The sequence below is a fragment of the Rhinoderma darwinii genome, chromosome 1 (assembly GCF_050947455.1).
Source record: "Rhinoderma darwinii isolate aRhiDar2 chromosome 1, aRhiDar2.hap1, whole genome shotgun sequence".
In the NCBI taxonomy this organism is placed as follows: Eukaryota; Metazoa; Chordata; class Amphibia; order Anura; family Rhinodermatidae; genus Rhinoderma; species Rhinoderma darwinii.
The window spans coordinates 167,454,855-167,476,029 of NC_134687.1; the positions used below are offsets into that span (position 1 = coordinate 167,454,855).

The window sequence follows — 21,175 nt, forward strand, 5'->3', positions numbered from 1 at the left end:
TTATAGGATTAGATACAGTGGCTCAGCAGTCAGTATTACACATGATAGGATTACAGATAGGGCCCAGCAGAGAGTATCACACATGATAGGATTAGATACAGTGGCTCAGCAGTCAGTATTACACATGATAGGATTGGAGATAGGGCCCAGCAGACAGTATCACACATTATAGGATTAGGCTGGGTTCACTAGACCTGTTTTCAGGCGTAAACGAGGCGTATTATGCCTCGCTTTACGCCTGAAAATACGGCTACAATACGTCGGCAAACATCTGCCCATCAATTTGAATGGGTTTGCCGACGTACTGTGCCAACGACCAGTAATTTACGCGTCGTCGTTTGACAGCTGTCAAACGACGACGCGTAAAATGACTGCCTCGTCAAAGAACTGCAGGACACTTCTTTGAAACGTAATTTGAGCTGTTCTTCATTGAATTCAATGAAGAGCAGCTCAAATGTTCGGCCGCCAAAGACGCCTCGCATAATGTGAGGAGGAGCATTTACGTCTGAAACGACGCAGCTGTTTTCTCCTGAAAACAGTCTGTCTTTTCAGACGTAAAAGCCAGTTCTCGTGTGCACATACCCTTAGATACAGTGGCTCAGCAGTCAATATTACACATGATAGGATTAGAGATAGGGCCCAGCAGACAGTATCACACATGATGAGATTAGACACAGTAGCTCAGCACACAGTATCACACATGATATAATTATATATAAAGCCCAGCAGACAGTATCACACATGATAGGATTAGATACAGTGGCTCAACAGACAGCATCACACATGATTGGATTAGATATAGGGCCCAGCAGACAGTATCGCACATGATAGGATTAGATACACAGCTCAGCCGACAGTATCACACATGATAGGATTAGATATAGGGCTCAGCTCGCTGACATTGCGGCTCCAGCGCTGGACCCAGGAAAGGTAAGAATAATAATTGTTTTGCTTTTTTATGTGTTACTAATAATTTTTGTTTGTTTGTGTTTTATTACAAGTTCGGTTGTTGGACTACTTCGGATTCAAGGACGACTTCAATGACAGTGTTTTTTTATTCTCAATAAAATTGTTAATGGGGTTGTGTTTTTTTATTTCAATAAAATATTTTTTCTAAGTGCTTGTATTTTTTTTAAACTTTATTATTACCGCCTTAGTAATGGCCACTGGCTGATTGACAACCTCCAATACTAAGGCAGGGCTTAATGTTAGCAGGTTCATAGGCCAACACTAACCCCCATTATTACCCCTGTACCCACCGCCACCAGGGGTGCTGGGAAGTGCCGGGTACGAAGCAGTACCCGACCATCTGTAGTGACGGCAAGGCACCGAGGCGGCCGCAGGCTGGTAATATTAGGCTGGGGAATGCCAAAAACAGTGGCCCTTGCCACCCTGGTAATGCTGCCTGCTGCTGCTGTGTTGTATCTGGCTGGTTATGAAAATTGGAGGGGACCCCACATCGTTCTTTCCAATAATTTTATATTTTATTTTTTTTAAATGACGTGGGATCCCCCCCATTTTTCATAACCAGCCAGATACAATAAAGCAGCAGCACGCAGCATTACCAGGATGGGAAGGGGCGCTGTTTCTGGCCTTTCCCAGCCTGATAATAGCAACCTGCGGCCACCCCGATGCCTAACCGCCACTACAGAAGGTCGGGTACTGGATCGTACCTGGCTCTTCCCAGCACCCCTGGTGGCGGTGGGTACCGGCGTAATAATGGGGGTTAGTGTTCGCCTCTGCACCGGCTAACACTAAGCCCCGCCTTAGAAATGGACGCTGTCAATCAGCCATCGGTCATTACTAAGGTGGTAGTAATATAGTTTTAAAAAAAACACAAAGAAATAGAAAAAATATTTGATTAAAATAAAAAATAAAAACACACAACCCTCATTAACCATTTTATTGATAATAAAAAAAGCCATTATCGAAGTAGTCCTGGAATAAGACGTAGTCCAATGACTGAACCTGTAAGAAAACACACAAAAAACGATTAGTAATACATGTGTTAGGCTAAGATACAGGGCCCATGTATGATACTGTTTGTAGGCTTAGATACAGGTTCCAGCAGACAGTAATCTTATACAGTATAAGATTACTGTGTGCTGGGGCCCTGTATCTAAACCTACAGTGTGGTAAGCTTAAATACAGGGGCCATTAGACAGGATCACACATGGGCCATGTATCTAAGCCTACCATGTGATTGGCTTAGATACAGGGCCCAGCAGACAGCATCACACAATCTGTGATCCTGTCTCATGGGCCCTCTAAGCCTGCAACATCGTAGGCTTAAAGGGGTTGTCCAGTCCCTAAACATTTATGGCCTATCCTCAGGATAGGCCATCAATAGCTGATGTGTCGGGGTCCGACTCCCGGGGTCCTTATGAGAGCTGCTTCCCCTTAATTTCCCTTACTCGCTCACACTGTGAATTGCCAACACGGATTCACAGTGTGAGCAAGTGACCGGAATGAAGTGACCGGAATGAAGGGGAAGCAGCTCTCATACGAGTGCTGCGGCCCCTTCAAAACAGCTGATTGGCCGGCTCCCGGGACTCAGACCCCGACACATCAGCTTCAGCAGACAGGGATATTAATCTTACCCTCCTCTTCAACCGCGGCGGAAGTTCTGTCCTGACTCTATCCAGGATCACGATGTTGTGCGCGGCGCATAACGTTGTGACGTCATGTGCTGCGCACAGCGCTGTGACGTCAGGTCCTCTGCTGCGCTCTGGAACCAGGAAGGTAAGTACTGTCAGTTACTATAGTAACAGGGGTCCGCGGCCTGAGTTGCTATAGTAACTTTTTATTGATGTGGTGCGGGGGGCAGTAGGCCTCCCTGGCTTTGTGGGCCCGGTCGCAATTGCGACCGCTGCGACCCCTATAGCTACGCCACTGACATAGACATTACTTTTGTATTGGTCCTATGTGTCATCACATTACATAGAGTTTCTCTGAAGAATTCCCTGCTTTTGTGGGATTGGATTTGATTCCATCTTTAGGACTATAGTGCAAAATTATTCACCCTCTCAGTGTTTTTCCTCTTTTGTTGCATTGCAACCTGGAATTAATATGTAATTTAAATTAGATTTCTTTGTAATGGACGTGACAAAATAGTCCAAATTGTTACAGTGAATAATAAAAAAAAAACCTTGTTTAAAGCAACAACAAAAAAAAGTAAAAACTGAAAATTTATGAGTGCATATGTATTTATGCTTTGAGGCCCCATGCACACGACCGTAAAAAAATCTCCATAATTGCAGACCGTAATACAGTCTGCAATTACGGACCCACCTGGTACTATTGGCCGCAGATACCTTTCCGTGCTGGGAATTATGGAGCATGTCCTACTTTTAGTTTTTTACGGGCCGTGCTCCCATACTCTGTATGGGAGCATGGCACGAAAATGCAGCAATCTAAGCGATCGCGGGCCGTGATTACGGGCAAGGTCGGGTCAAACAAATTAACTTCAGAAACACAACTAGTTATAGAAGGTCCCTCTGTGTGCAATCAAAGTGTCACATGATCTGTCACATGTCACTATATACAGTGAAGGAAATAAGTATTTCATCCCTTGCTGATTTTGTAAGTTTGCCCACTGTCAAAGACATGAACAGTCTAGAATTTTTAGGTTAGGTTAATTTTACCAGTGAGAGATAGATTATCTAAAAAAAAAAAACTGAAAATTACATAGTCAAAATTATATATATTTATTTGCATTGTGCACAGAGAAATAAGTATTTGATCCCTTTGGCAAACAAGACTTAATACTTGGTGGCAAAACCCTTGTTGGCAAGCACAGCAGTCAGACGTTTTTGTAGTTGATGATGAGGTTTGCACACATGTTAGATGGAATTTTGGCCCACTCCTCTTTGCAGATCATCTGTAAATCATTAAGATTTCGAGGCTGTCGCTTCAGCTCCCTCCATAAGTTTTCGATGGGATTAAGGTCTGGAGACTGGCTAGGCCACTCCATGACCTTAATGTGCTTCTTTTTGAGCCACTCCTTTGTTGCCTTGGCTGTATGTTTCGGGTCATTGTCGTGCTGGAAGACCCAGCCACGAGCCATTTTTAATGTCCTGGTGGAGGGAAGGAGGTTGTCACTCAGGATTTGACGGTACATGGCTCCATCCATTCTACCATTGATGCAGTGAAGTAGTCCTGTGCCCTTAGCAGAGAAACACCCCCAAAACATAATGTTTCCACCTCCATGCTAGACAGTGGGGACGGTGTTCTTTCGGTCATTTTGCTGTGTACAAGTCATCAGAGATGACAGGGTCACTGACAGTCGGAGACCCGTCATTCAGCTGCCCGATCGCACGGGCAGCAAGTCAAAACCCGAGCCGTAAAAAGTCTATGGCTCGCCTTTTAAGGACCCTGACCGCTGGCCATAAAAACACAGCCAGCGGTCGGGAACCAGTTAAAACCCGCGCCATAGACTTTTTACGGCTCGGGTTTTAAATTGCTGCCCGAGCAATCGGGCAGCTGAATGTTGGGTCTGCGGCTGTCAGTGACTGCCGGGGACCCTGAGGAGAGGATAGAAGCAGCTTTCGCTGCTTCTGTCTTCTCTGATCACTTGTACACAGCACTCAATGAACGCTGTGTATAGGAATAGAGGCAGCGGCCGCTGTCTCTATTGGTCCCGGTGTTCATGTGACTGGTCACATGATCGCCGGGTGCCGTTATTGGCAGACTGCTGCTGGGTCTTACTAGACTCAGCACAGCCCTATTAGTGACAATCGTCACTATGAGAGGGCTGATTTCCCCAGTTACAGTGGAAAAAGATGGTGTAAAAGAAAGAAAAAAATAATATAAAGTTCCCCAAAGGTCTTTTTTGACCTTTGAGGGACAGACCATAGTAATAAAAAAATAAAAGTAAAGTAAAGTGCAGATTTTTTTTTAATAAATACACATAAAATACCCACCCCAAAAAAAAAAATTCCCACGCCAATCATTGTCGTAACGCTAGCCCGGACCCAATTACCCTAATATAGACATGTAATATATTAACATTTATGGTAGACAATGACGATCACAAATAAAAGGTCTATTTTAGGGTAGAACTACACTACCGTTCAAAAGTTTGGGGTCACCCAGACAATTTTGTGTTTTCCATGAAAACTCACACTTATATTTATCAAATGAGTTGCAAAATGAGTAGAAAATGTAGTCAAGACATTAACAAGGTTAGAAATAATGATTTTTATTTGAAATAATAATTTTCTCCTTCAAACTTTGCTTTCGTCAAAGAATGCTCCATTTGCAGCAATTACAGCATTGCAGACCTTTGGCATTCTAGCTGTTAATTTTCGGAGGTAATCTGGAGAAATTTCACCCCATGCTTCCGGAAGCCTCTCCCACAAGTTGGATTGGCATGATGGGCACTTCTTGCGTACCATACGGTCAAGCTGCTCCCACAACAGCTCTATGGGGTTGAGATCTGGTGACTGCGCTGGCCACTCCATTACAGATAGAATACCAGCTGCCTGCTTCTTACCTAAATAGTTCTTGCATAATGTGGAGGTGTGCTTTGGGTCATTGTCCTGTTGTAGGATGAAATTGGCTCCAATCAAGCGCTGTCCACAGGGTATGGCATGGCGTTGCAAAATGGAGTGATAGCCTTCCTTATTCAAAATCCCTTTTACCTTGTACAAATCTCCCACTTTACCAGCACCAAAGCAACCCCAGACCATCACATTACCTCCACCATGCTTGACAGATGGCGTCAGGCACTCTTCCAGCATCTTTTCAGTTGTTCTGTGTCTCACAAATTTTCTTCTGTGTGATCCAAACACCTCAAACTTCGATTCGTCTGTCCATAACACTTTTTTCCAATCTTCCTCTGTCCAATGTCTGTGTGCTTTTGCCCATATTAATCTTTTCCTTTTATTAGACAGGCTCAGATATGGCTTTTTCTTTGCCACTCAGCCCTGAAGGCCAGCATCCCGGAGTCACCTCTTCACTGTAGACGTTGACACTGGCGTTTTGCGGGTACTATGAAGCTGCCAGTTGAGGACCTGTGAGGCATCTATTTCTCAAACTAGAGACTCTAATGTACTTGTCTTGTTGCTCAGTTGTGCAGCGGGGCCTCCCACTTCTCTTTCTACTCTGGTTAGAGCCTGTTTGTGCTGTCCTCTGAAGGGAGTAGTACACACCGTTGTAGGAAATCTTCAGTTTCTTGGCAATTTCTCGCATGGAATAGCCTTCATTTCTAAGAAAAAGAATAGACTGTCGAGTTTCACATGAAAGCTCTCTTTTTCTAGCGATTTTTCAGAGTTTAATCAAACCCACAAATGTAATGCTCCAGATTCTCAACTAGCTCAAAGGAAGGTCAGTTTTATAGCTCCTCTAAACAGCAAAACTGTTTACAGCGGTGCTAACATAATTGCACAAGGGTTTTCAAGTGTTTTCTAATCATCCATTAGTCTTCTAACAAAGTTAGCAAACACAATGTACCATTAGAACACTGGAGTGATAGTTGCTGGAAATGGGCCTCTATACACCTATGTAGATATTGCATTAAAAACCAGACGTTTGCAGCTAGAATAGTCATTTAGCACATTAACAATGTATAGACTGTATTTCTGATTAATTTAATGTTATCTTCATTGAAAAAAACTGTGCTTTTCTTGCAAAAATAAGGACATTTCTCAGTGACCCTAAACTTTTGAACGGTAGTGTATGTTATTACCAAAAAAAAATAGCTGAAAAGTAAAAAAGCTTATTTTTTTACTATTATTTTTAAACTTTAAGAATAACAATTCTAAAATAGCAAAAAGGATGTGTATAAAATGATAAAAAAAAAGAAACCTACATTGTCTATGGAAAAAATATTGCAAAAATCACGTCGCTAGCCCAACAAATAAAAAAGTTATAGCCATTTAACTAACGCGTGCTAAAAATGACTAAACGGTGTCTGGCCCTGAAGGCTCAAAATAGCCCGTCTCCTGAACTGGTTAAACTATTTTTGGCTAGTATACTGTATGATTAGTAGATGTCATTTTTTAGCAGTTTTGCTACTCGACAGAGCCTGACGGCTATCATGTCTTCTATGCACTGGACACAGAGGAGAATCCTGCTCTCTTATCTTTATCACATATATAGAAACTGCAGCAGAATGGAGCAGATTATACAGAAGTACAGACCAGTGTAGCTGAGAATCCAGAAATGTGGTGAGATATAACTTACCAGGAAGCTGCTGCAGCATCTATCTGTGTCTTTTTCACTCTGCTCCTGCTCTCTGTCCCTTCTTCATGACTTGTATAGCAAGACAATGAAGAGACACACCCCCATCTTCTGCAGCCCATTTGTAAGGCTTCCTTCACACTACCATTAGTATATGTTTACCTCTCTTCTGTCAGAGGAAGAGAGGATCAAAAGATTAAACGGAAAGCAACGGTTCTGTTTTGACGGAAGCAAAAGTGCAGTCTGGAGAAAAAAAATTTCCGTAATTTTTTTTTACCTCTCTTCTGATGGAAGAGACGTAAACGTATACTAATGGTAGTGTAAACTTAGCCTAACCAAGGGCAGACTTTGCTTGACAACAGGCTGTGGACAGCAGATTACAGGAAGGGAGATGCCTAGTGGCAGTAATTTTACACAAAATTTGCTTGGATAAATCAAGTCAATTTTAACAGAAAGTATATTACAAAATTGATCTATGTGAGGTGTACTATTAGATTAGTATAATAAAGATACTTGCAATAGTTATGTTGTAAACTGTTACACAAGGTGTACACCACCAATAAATTGTATTGAGTCCAAAGGGAAATGGGGAGAAGCGGAAAATTGGTGTAACAAATAAAAATTCACTTTTATTAAATATATTTAAGAGCATACACATATATTAAAATGTGGGTAGAGGTTGGGTAATGTTGTTACCATCAGGATTGGTAAATTGGATGTCCCCAGTTATAAACCAATCTAATGTTAAGGCTTCAAATGGTGTTTTATTTTTCACACATAATTAGTTAGCTGGTTATTACTTGCCAAATCTAGATGCAAAGCAGAGTGAATTTTGACTGTAGTTAACTCGTCTAGATATTAATTACCTCTCTTTACATTGATATATCAGCATCATTTGTTAGTGTGATGTTAAGATATTGGCATTCAATACAGTGCTATAATTCATATAGATCGCCAGAGAGAAGGCATTAACTCAACATACCCCGTATTAATTGTGATTCACGGGATCGCAGTAACATGTATTATGAAGTGTCAGGTGCCGCTTAAGCAGAGGCGGCTGCAGTTAACAGATCTGTCAAACAGGACGGATTGAGTTTGGTGGTGTTACAGTGCGGCGTGTGGCGGTTCTGCTATTAGACTGTAGCTAATCCGACTTCACAGCGAAGTCGGATTAAATCTAGCCTAGAAGAAGCCGAGATTCACTCCGCGAAACGCATGTCGTGACGTTGTAGGTAGTTGAGGGATTTATGCTATCAATGAATTAGTTTAGGTTAGCCTTGATACTGTCATCCAGGACTTGCTGTGAAGTCGGATTAGCTGCAGGCTAATTGCGGAATAGCCACACGCCGCAGTGTGACACCAGCTGCATTACTATGCAGCATTTTTATCAATTGGTTCATATCATGTAACAAGTTACCCAATTCTGTTGACAAAAACTGCTGACAAAAGGGATTTTGTTTAATAAGTGTGCCCCATGCTGTCCATATGCCGAGCAGTCTTTTTACATTTTATTTTCCTGGGAAAGGTCACTTCAGTAAAATTTTTTAATATGTGGAGGACAATAATTGTACAATTGAAGCCAAATTATAAAAAACTAATGAAGCATAAAAATATTTTCAGCTATTACATACCTGGGCCCGGTTGTACGCTAAAACCGGGGGATATGATCTGGTGATATTGCACATTCCCTACATAACTCATCTTAAAGGCCATGTCCACCTTTGAAAGCTTCTTCTTTTTTATTTTTTAAATAAAAATATGTGTCAATGTGTTTGGTGCAACTTTCTAATGACTTTTTATTAAAAATTATTTTTACTTTTTGAGTATACAGCTGCTTTGTATCCTGCATACAGAGCAGCTGTATCTAGCATTGAAACCTGTATTCGTCAGGTCATCGGAACTGACAGGTTCAGTGTCCACCTGTTATCGATCACATCTAATTTATGAACTTAGATGTGATCGGTGACAGCTCAGTGCTGCTGTATCTAGTATTAACCCCTGAAACCAATGAGTTAACTGAAGAACTGTTCTGCCATTAGTTCTGCGTTTTTTCCCATTAAGTCACTGACCACCAATACTGTGTTTAAGTCTTTACAACTTACATTCCATAACCAGAAGCATGTCAGAAGCATTAGTGCCAAGAGAGTTAACATAACAGAAGCTATTATCTCTGGCTAGCTAAAGGGGGACACTCTTCCCTCAGAGACTTTTTATCAGTCTGTGATGGGCTCCCCCAAACAACCAGTAGCAGTTTAAAGGCCCTTCTTCATGAGCCGATCGGGGAAACGGAACACTCATTTCCGATCATCAGCCAGTGTAAATGGGCACATTGATAAGACGACAAATGAACAAACGCTCCTATGTCGGCTGATCGCATCTTTTACGGGGCACGGAAAATCATTGTTGCCAGCAGCACATCTCCCCTTGTAAACAGGGATCTGCTACCGACATTTATACTAATTGTCCGGGGTCATATGATCTCATTTGTCCCCATACAGTACAATGATTGCTCCATGTAAATGGAGCTAAACGAGTGCTGACTGACGTGCGATAACATCGATCGGCGCTTGCTTACCAGCAGAAATCTGCTGGTGGAGACCATCTCCACACTACAGATTATGTACAATTGCCTGCTTGTGGCTGGATTTCAGTAAAACAGTCTGACTAAATCATCAAGGCAAGATATTATTGCACAAGCTGGCAAATAAGCTGAACTTGTATGAAGATGGAAACAAGGTAAATCATAAGAAATGCATACTACAGTGATAAGATGCTTCTGCTATAGTGTTAGTTGCTATAACCATAACATGCTGTATTCCCACAACATAAATTGACTTTTCTATCAAGTATGACAGCCCCCCGATGAAGCCAACATTGTTGGTGCAATATGTTGCAATTGGTTTGATGTTGCCAGCGTTCTTAGTTCTATTTAAAGCTGGTCGTTAGTCACGCTGGAATTTTAAAAGTATTGGCGTATATGCCATGTTATAATATATATATATACGCCCATCCAATGCTTGTATTCATTTTTCAAACCACTGATCGTTTGTGAATAATGTGAGGAGTTTAGCGTCCGTGGAGCGAGGCAAGCGAGCCAGAGAAAGTAACACAGCAAATTTTAAACTAAACATTCCCTGGGGACCCAGACACATAGAACAGGATTCAAGGGGAACCTTCCCTCAATGACTTTACATGTCACTGTCTCACATACCCTCCCCCTCTGTTCGAGCCTGTGGGGTCGGACACATTTAGCTACAAGGCAGTGTGCTCTTGACAAAGTGGCAGCATTACCCTGCAGCTTTCCTGCTCTTTGTTCCACACTAAGTTTGAATTTTTGTAAAGTAAGAAACCACCGTGTGACTCTTGTGTTTCTCTCTTTAGCTTGACACATGCATGTAAGCGGAGAGTGGTCTTTAACCAACCTGAAACCAGGGCCGCCATCAGGGCAGTACTAGTGGTACTGCCATCAGGGTGCCGGCCACATGGCCCTTTGCTTGCCCCCTCTATCTATCTACCTTATTTATATTGATATATAGTAGAGTTATAGGCTGGAGCTACACAACGACTTTGTCCACGACACAGGTCCCATGGCCAAAAATCGCTTTGTCCAGTAGCCTACATCGCAAGTAAAATAACTGCACCCACATTCACTGTCAATACTTAACATGTAGGCTGTGGAACATAGTAATCTTTGGCCGTGCGACCTGTGTCACGGCCAAAGTCGTCGTGTAGCCCCAGCCTAAAACTGTACTATATATCAATATAAATGAGAGATAGATAGATAGATAGAAACAGAGTAGCCGTAAGGATTGGGTAATACAACCAAAATAGTAAAACATGACCGATGGAATAATTGATTATTACAACTGGAATCAAAAGACATTTGGATTCACACATAGCAAATGCAATTTACCGATCAAAAATTAAAAAGATGATAAGAAGTATTAAAAGTAATCAAACCATAGTTAAAAGAGTGTCAGTCAAGGGCAGTTGGTTGTATTACCCACTCCTTACGGCTACTCCGTTTTAATTGCTCTCACCACACCCAGTAGGTCTCACAATCTGCTCTCTGCTACATCTAAGTGTGTTTACTTACCTGATGTTGCTCTGTTTCCGATGCTGATAGGAATGCACGAACGCCGTTTCCTTCAGTCTCTGCATCTCCTTCCTCATGAGCCACCATAGTTCGGCTGACAGCCGATTGGTGTTGCTATGTTGACATGATGAAGACGCGGGTGCGGCGTTGAAACGCGTAGTCCTTATCAATAAATGGATTTTTAAACAGAAATTCTCCACTACTCCATCCTGATGTTAGCAGCGCTTTATTGTGGTTCCAATTTTTTCTATTCCTTTATCTGTTACTTTAAGCGATCTCCTTTCCAGCGGATTAGCTTTTGAACCTAGCTGCAGCTGCATCACATAACCATTGCGTGTACCAGTGTTGTGCCTGCTATAGCACAACTGTCATAGGTGAGTTCATACCACCTATTCTGCTTTCTCTATACACCGTGTGACCTGCACCATGTGGCGCCGTGTTTTTTGTTCTCCTCTCTAGATCAAGGCCTAAAGAACACTTTTTGGGGTTTGCTCTTAACCCTGCTTCTCTGTGGGAATTTAGTACTGCTTGTACTTTTGGTAAGTGGCTTTCCCAGTCATAACTAAAGATGATAATGTCGTCTAGATATACAGAAGCATACAAATTTTTTCTCATTTCCTCAAGACTCTTATGCACAGTCTACAGGTGCAGCTAATTGACCAGCAGTCTAATCCTAATGACAGAGATGGACTAGTGGTTTGGCAATCCACTCTTCGCTTCTCCAGTCCAACTTCAGGTCCTTTCCCAACCAGCCAGCTTTGAGAAGTCTTTTCATTTTAGGGTATGTTCACACGGCTTATTTTCGGCTGTTTTTCGGGGCGTAAACGGATGAAAAACGGCCCAAAAATCGGAAGCAGAACGCCTCCAAATATCTGCCCATTGATGTTAATGGGAAAAACGGCGTTCTGTTCTGACGGGGCGTTTTTCTACGCGGCCATTTTGAAAAACAGCCGCGTAAAAAATGCCTCATAAAAAGAAGTGCATGTCACTTCTTGAGCCGTTTTTGGTGCCGTATTTTCATTGACTGCATAGAAAAACAGCTCCAAAAACGGCTGTAAAAAAACGCAGCGAAAAACGTGAGTTTAAATAAAAAAACGTCTGAAAATCAGGAGATGTTTTCCCTTGAAAACAGCTCCGTATTTTCAGACGTTTTTTGCTAAGCGTGTGAACATACCCTGAAACAAAACATTCCCTGGAGACCCAGACACATACAACAGGATTCTGGGGGAAATGTACCTTCCCTCAATGACTTTACCTGTCACTGTCCCACAATACTTTGAAGAACAGGCTTTATGTCGACACTAGCTTTTATGTATATATTGTAATTGTAACTCTTTTAATACATTTTTAGTGCAAACTTATCTATTACGTATAATTTTGGATGCTTACCATGATCAATCTGGGTTACTCTTTGTCATTTTATACAGATTTCAGTTTTTTTATGTTTTTATAATAATTTATTGTTGATTGGATTGATAAACATTGTTTGTTTCTATCTTACTATGTAAATTATATTTAGAATTTATACATTTAAAAGGGTTGTCCAGGATTAGAAAAATATTGCTACTTTCTTCCAGTGCCATGGGTTATGTTTGATATTGCAGCTCAGCTCCATTGAAGTGAACATTTGTGGCACTGTTTTTGCAAGAAAGCATGTATGTTTTTTTCTAATTCTGGACAACCCCTTCAAGCCCTTTAACTTAACCGCTATTTTAATGCCCCATGGCTATGTTCACACTTGTGTTAGTTATTTTCATTAAAGTTTCCGTTTCTTTATAATGGCAAGAAAATTGGAACATGTTGCACTATGTGACTGAGGAACCTTTGGGCTATGTCAGGCACTATGGACCGGGGGACATTGCTACCTCTGCACCCTAATAGCTACAACCCTGATTTTGAGCTGCGTGTAGACGAATAAATGAAAGGAAACTTACAAAGGAATAAACAGTTGACCAGTATAATGACTGACCGAATAGGAATTAGATAACAGATAGAACATCCAATACTTTATATTGGCATACACTTAATGCGCCCCATTGTTCATTTTTCATTTTGCTCATTGTAGCTATGACAAACTTGCTCTTGAATGAATTTCAACAAATTTTGATGGATTCCATTGACTTATAATGATGTCCTTCAACATTTCTGTTGGGGTTCCAATGTTGGGGGGTATGATGACGTGCAAATAAAAGGCAATGCTGTACTTTATATTCTTCTAGTGGAAAGAACAGAGCTTTGTTTACTACCAAGAATTTTTTTCTCTTGCAAGATAAATTAACAAGAATTTTCCTAGCGCTAGGTATATTGACTGTACTGTGTTTTACTAATTTAAGCTCAGCAATTCTCTGTAAAACTTCCATCTGTACAAAAGATAAAGCAATAATAAGTTTACATTATTATTATTATTATTATTATTATTATTATTATTATTATTATTAATATTGTTCTTACAATATTTTCTTATCTTTTTTTCTTACTTTCCATTTTATTAATTTTTCTTCAAAATTATCTCTCTTTTCTGACAACAGCCATGAAGCCTGCATCTATTACTCTACTCTTGTGGCTCACTCTTGGAATAACAAAGGCTGCCAAAATTATCATTGTCCCGCCAATAATGTTTGAAAGTCACCTGTACATATTCAAAACTGTGGCCACTGCTCTACATGACAAAGGTCATGAAACTGCCTTTTTGATTTCGGAAGGAAGGGAGATTCCACCATCAAGTCATTACCAAATTCAGCGCTATCCAGGAATCTTTAATAGTACCACATCTGATGAATTTTTGCAGTCCAAGATGAAGAATATATTCTCTGGAAAGTTCACAGCACTAGAAATGTTTGACATTCTTGATCACTATTCCAGTAATTGTAACATTATGGTGGGTAACCAAGACCTAATGCAACGTCTAAAGAACGAAAACTATGACATGGTTATTGTTGATCCAAATGAAATGTGTGGACTTGTCATAGCCAATATTTTGGATGTTAAATATGCTGTGTTTTCTACTGGACTTTGGTTCCCAGTTGAGGTTGGTGCCCCTGCACCCTTATCATATGTCCCAGAATTTAACTCACTTCTCACAGACCGCATGAACTTACTAGACAGAATTAAAAACTCAATTGTTTATTTAGTCTCTCGATTTGGAATCAATTTTATTGTCCTACCAAAATATGATAGAATAATGAGGAAGTACAACATTTTGCCAGCAAGATCCATGTACGAACTAATTCAAGGATCCTCTATTTGGTTGCTTTGCACTGATGTTGCACTGGAATTTCCAAGGCCTACTCTTCCACATGTTGTCTATGTAGGAGGAATTCTAACCCAGCCAGCCAACCCATTACCAGAGGTAAGAGTTTTGAGTTTATTACTGCTACATTGTATTTTTAATTCCTGCATGAAAATGATATTTCCTACCAGTCCTAATAATGTTAGACTGTACATTAAAGCATAATTCCATTTGTTGACTAAACACTGCCCCATAAGGTTTACATGTGGTTTATTTTCTTCAGAATTTACTACTCAGCTGCTTTATAGCTCCATTAGTGCGTGTAAGGTAGTCTGAGATCCACCTCGTGTCATATCAGTGTCTCAGGCTTCCACTCATCATGCATTACACGAAAGCTCTATGTTCTCTGATTTTATGCTGAGTCCAAGCACAAGCACAGCAAAAGCTCACCAGGGAAACAGTGCATGATTTCTCTAAAACAAAACTATAATAAACTAAACTGTCATGTAATATTGATAATATTGATAAGCAGGTAGGTAGTCTTAATAAGCTGGCCTTACACATAAAGTAGCTCTCGGTGGACAACTATTTCTTATAACTCCACCATAAACATGCAGCTTAGCCGAGCCTCTGGCAGTGGCTTACGTATCACAGAAAGAAAAGATCGGCATGTTGAAATCCTACAGATCGCTTTTTCTCCAACATCTGCTGCCTGGGGACAGTCGACTGATCCTGACGATATTGGGGTATTCAGAAGTATTTTCCCTCATGTTTATGGCCAGCTTTAGACTTATTTAGTCTACTAGAGAAACTCCACATTAGGCATTCACTGGCTCAGAATGGCTGATACATAATACATTTGTGGTTCAAGACATCCTACACATGTCCTTCATATTTCCCAAACTGAGGCCAACAGTCATCTCTGTTTTTACATTGTAATTATGCATATTGTGGAATGTCTGCAAATCATTTTATTTAATTATTAATTATTTCTAAAGAACAATGTTTATGCTCACCTTATGGTGTGGTAATTGCATATCAATTTACTATTAAATTGGTATATTCCAAATTGTAATTGATATATTTCTAAATATGCATTTAATGCAAAATTTTTCACATAGTATTTAAACAAAATAGTATGCTCTGAACTAAGCATTCTTTATAGAAGATCACTGGGTGACACCCCTGGTAGGAATTAGAACACAGGTCTAGCTAAAAGTTCAGTCACCACCTATGACAAAACTAAAATCTCACCCTGTATATATTTTTGTATGCACTACATGACTAAAGGCTCACGCACACAGACATGTTATATCCATAAAACAATGGCGTATAGTATATATATATATATATATATATATATATATATATATATATATAATGTATAGTAAAATTTACTTGGGTCAAAGCACATGTTTCTGCTTCATTCAAACCAGGCCAACAGCAAAGAATACGTGTATGCTGACAAGTTTATTGATAAGATTGCAACAAAATGAAACCCTTTGACTGACCGGCAGCTATATAATAAGTGTCACTTACTAATAGCTGGAGGGCTTCTCCCTTCCAGCTTTCAAAAACTACTTCTAGTAACCTTTTACTCACATTTGATTCTCTCACAAACAGACTTTCTGTGCCCCCCATGTAAAGAAAGAATTGCCCTCCTAACCTTTCTTAAGTATCCACCTTGTCCGTTATTTAAATACCTAGCAGGTAAGAAAGTCTTGCTTGATACTTAATGCAGAAACTGAATCTTGGAGAAATATATCTCCCCTCCACAACCAATCCTGCATAGGTGTCGCATGTGAAAGAAATAGCTTGTCATAACAGTAATGGCGATGATGTGGGATAAGACAGTCTCATCATCTGGAAGATACTGTTGTCCCGTCCTAGGATCCTGCACAGACTCCGTAACTTCTTTCGATATTTCCCTTCCTCTCTCTTGTGTCAGGTCCTCTTCGGCTTTGGGCGCAGCACTGGGTCCTAATGTCGATAAGTGTCAAGATGTTGTTTGCGATGCCCATGCAACGTCCTGCAACTAACTAGTGGGAGGATCCATTTCTGCTCCCAAACACGAGGAGGAACGACTCAGGAACAAGGAGGATAAGTATTTCGAGAAGTGACTGCAGTAACAGAGTTTTTTGTAGTGTCACCCAATGGAAACTACACACGTCCCAGTAATTTTGTTAACAGATGTGGTGCGGGGGGCCATGGGCGCCGCTGTCTTGAGGACCCGGGGACAACTGCGACCGCTGCAACCTCTATAGCCATTGAATTAATATAATTCAAGTCTATCCAGGAGAGAATTTGTAGAAATAAACGGGCCTAAGGACATAAATGAGTCATTTGGTGTCATAATTATATTCCATAATGAACGCTAACACTTAATTGTATTGTCTCATGCTAATAAAGTTTAAGCAATGTTGAGAAATTGGTGATACTGCAACAAGCCTTTGCTGGAGACTCAACTAATACCTTCAGGGTATATTCACATGAAGTAGATTCTTTGCAGGAATTTCTGCAACTGAAAATATGTTCCATACATCTGAATGGAGTACATAGATTTCTGCAATCTCCATTCAGATTAATGTGGAAATTTTGGTAACAAATCAGCTGTGTGTGAATATGCCCTTGTGGTAGTTATCTAGTCTCAAGCAAAGATGTGTTGAAATATCACCTGTTTCTTGATATTGCTTAAGGCTAGGTTCACACATTGCATAAAAATCGGCAGTGACATACTAATGTATTTCGTTGTCGATTTTAATGCACAAGTATGCCGCAGATTTTAATTTATTGCATTACAATGAATGAAATCCGCTGTGAATATCCTGTGCACTGATTGGCAACAGATAGGGCATGCTGCGTATTTGAAAATCTGCAGCACGCCTAGAATACACAGCTGATTTTTTTCGCTGTGAGTGCAGGGGGTTTGTGAAAACCACATTCACTAACATTGTACTGCACTTTGTTGTGGATGTTCGGTGCGGATTCTACAACCTAAATTCATCAAATAGTACGCCACGTGTGAATCCAAACTTAGGCCTCATTTACACGAGCGTGTGCGTTTTGCGCGCGCAAAAAAACGCTGCGTTTTGCGTGCGCAAAAGGCAATTGACAGCTCCGTGTGTCATCCGTGTATGATGCGCGGCTGCGTGATTTTCGCGCAGCCGCCATCATAGAGATGAGGTAGTCGACGCCCGTCACTGTCCAAGGTGCTGAAAGAGCTAACTGATCGGCAGTAACTCTTTCAGCACCCTCGACAGTGAATGCCAAGCACAATATACACCAACCTGTGAATAAAAAAAGATGTTCACACTTACCATGAACTGCCTGCTTCCTCCAGTCCGGTCTCCCGGCCGTTGCCTTGGTGACGCGTCCCTCTCTTGTCATCCGGCCCCACCTCCCAGGATGACGCGGCAGGCCATGAGACCGCTGCAGCCTGTGATTGGCTGCAGCCTGTGCTTGGCCTGTGATTGGCTGCAGCTGTCACTTGGCCTGAATTGTCATCCCGGGAGGTCGGACTGGAGGAAGGAGCCGGGACTTATCGGTAAGTCAGAACTTCTGTTTTTTTTTACACGTATATGTATATTGTGATCGAAAGTCACTGTCCATGGTGCTGAAACAGTTTAAGTCTTTGAGCACCGTGGGCAGTGACTGTCTCCTGACGTCGCGTACCCGAACATTTTTTGCCGGGTTCGGTTAAAACGAGTTCGGCCGAACCCGGTGAAGTTCGGTGCGCTCATCTCTAATTTGACACTCCGTTTGGATGTTTGTAACCAGAAAAGCACGTGGTGCTTTTCTGTTTACATTCATCCTTTTGACAGCTCTTGCGTGATTTTCGCGCATGCAACGCAGGACCGTCAGTGTGGCATGCGTTGTTTTCACGCACCCATTGAAGTCAATGGGTGCGTGTTGCGTGAAAAACGCAAGAATATAGAACATGTCGTGAGTTTTACGCAACGCACTCACGCAGCGCAAAATTCACGCATCGTCTAAACAGCCCCATAGACTATTATAGGTGCGTACGACACGCGTGAAAAGCACGCGCGTCGCACGCGCGTATAATACGCTCGTGTAAATGAGGCCTAAAGGTTTGACAGGAGTGACAGTGAGGGGCAAATACTCCTATAACTGCAGTAGCTTATAACATAGGACATATTATAACTTTTATATAAAATATGTGTATATCGGTAATATGATATCCATATGTTTTTACTGTTGAATAATAAAAATAAATGTCAAATTAAAATACAATATTTGGGTGAATATTGATTTGCAAACCTACAGCAAACCTCAAAACAGAGTAAAGCGAAAAAAGGGGGGGTGTCCCCAATCAAACTCAGAAACAACCTACAAGCGCAAAAGCGCAGGGGACATAGCATCCCAATAGAATATGAAAATAACTACCATGGATAGTAAAAAATATACAACTGTATTAGTACATAACAATACATGGTATTACGATAATAGATACAATAAGAATAAGGCGGATCATATAGCAAGAGGAGTAGCAATAAGGTAAAGATGACAGCATACCATGAGGAACAAAAGAGACAACCAAACTCCAAAAACGTCCCAATACTAACATGCCATGAGTACAAGTATAGTGAAGTGTCAAAGAGGATAAATATATGACTATATACGTTAAAGAAATACTGCCCGTTGTAAAGTATACGTAGCAAAAAATCTGCTTAGGATACACAACGCATATGCAGACCAACGTTTACAGATAAATACCAAATAAAATTGGTGAAAGAAACACGATACCTGTAGACATGATGAAAGCAGGGGACGTGAAGAGATGTCACAAAACGACGCCTCGACGCACGTTTCACCTGCGACCTGAGACGTTTTTCGAGTTTGGTTGTCTCTTTTGTTCCTCATGGTATGCTGTCATCTTTACCTTATTGCTACTCCTCTTGCTATATGATCCGCCTTATTCTTATTGTATCTATTATCGTAATACCATGTATTGTTATGTACTAATAAAGTTGTATATTTTTTACTATCCGTGGTAGTTATTTTCATATTCTATTGGGATGCTATGTCCCCTGCGCTTTTGCGCTTGTAGGTTGTTTCTGAATATTGATTTGCCTCTAACATGAAAATACAATGACAGGGCATCAAGAAGAGTATAATTTCAATTACAGACTGAGGATTTTTTTTTCAGTAATCTTGTGCAAAATTTACATCAATATGCTAACCCCAATGGAGGAATTTTGGTGAATCTATAACATTTCCTATTAGATTTCTACTAATGGAGCTGTTATTATGAGTTTGAGTAATCCTATAATGGAACCAAATCCGCTGTAGTAATAGAGAGAATACAGGCTGCGTAAATAACAACCAGGATTCCAGTGACTGTTAGTAATACAATAATGGGCAATTTGTTCTCTGTGCTGCCGCCCCACCCAGTAGAGTGAAATTTGCCATTCAACGCTTTCTTTTCTCTTTGAGCATCATGATATACATCATGTTACACAGATCTATCTATCTATCTATCTATTTATCTATCTATCTATCTATCTATCTATCTATCTATCTATCTATCTATCTATCTATCTATCTATCTATCTATCTATCTAGCTATCTATCTATCTATCTATCTATCTTTCTAATTTATATTCATCTATATTTATAAATAGAGGAACACCCAAATAAGATGAAACCATGCTCAAATTTTCATATACCAAGCTAATGCTTCTTTGATTTGTTGTTTATGGAACGGAAACACACTGAGACACTGAAACACTGAAAAGCATTACGTTTGAAATCAATGGTAATGCAAACGGAAGCAATAGTTTCCATTCAGCTGTGCGTTCATCGGTTCCTCTGACGGAAAGGTTGAACGGAACAAGAATGCTGATGTGAACAGGCCCTTACATTTCCTGTAGTCTTGTGTAAAAATCCCAAAAATGAAAGGGAATTTCAGCTTTGGAAGTTAGTTGCCTTAAGGACTGTCGGTTGTAGTTGGCAGCCACCATACGTAAAGCACACATATAAGATCATAATATTCACCATGGTTCTAACAGCCATTAAAGTACGGCATTTACCATTCACTGTTTGTGCTTTTCCATTACAGAAGCCTCAGGTGCCAGTCCGCATTCCTGTACTATCAAGGAGCAATGTTTCCAGGAGTGCTGGAATGTGTAAATGTAATTAGAAATATTGGTGCAGTAGTTATCTATGTGTTTAAGAAACAACTGTACCCATATAAAACCACTCTGTATAAGAAATCCGCAGAACACATTTATATCACTGCTCTTTTATTATCATTCTGACACCACAATAACACCCACACATGAAGCGAAAAGAGATGACACATGAGAACATGTCACATCCTCAACCTGTCTTTCTAGTTTCCCAACATGTTCGTAAATTGTTTGTGGAGATTGAACCAAGAGGAAATGTTTGTATTGCTCGGTTTACATTGTTGCACACACCTACGGAGATACCTGTCTCCTCATTAGGATTTGTTTTTCTATTGCAAAAAGTGTTCTCTACTGTAATTGTGTAAGCCTTCTCATAGATGGGATTGTCAGTTGAAAGATAAAATTCCATTCTAAGTGTCTGCCAGAGTGGTCACGTCCTCTATCAGAGTGGCAGCAGGAATTATTTTTTTTTTAAAATATGGTATATGCCACCTAATGGTCCAAAACTTTAACCTTTCT

General features: G+C 40.6%; 1 protein-coding gene across 2 annotated transcripts in view; it reads left to right on the forward strand.

Annotated features, from left to right (window-relative positions):
• Positions 1–21,175, forward strand: part of UGT8 (UDP glycosyltransferase 8) — a 105,009-nt gene that overhangs the window by 20,364 nt on the left and 63,470 nt on the right. Inside the window, exons 2-3 of one of the 2 annotated variants that reach the window (XM_075860582.1) lie at positions 11,738–11,817; positions 13,807–14,627. In XM_075860582.1, coding sequence (XP_075716697.1) covers positions 13,809–14,627 — 819 coding nt within the window. In that variant the 5' untranslated portion in view covers positions 11,738–11,817; positions 13,807–13,808. The remainder of the gene's footprint in view (positions 1–11,737; positions 11,818–13,806; positions 14,628–21,175) is intronic. The other variant, XM_075860581.1, reaches the window with a different exon arrangement.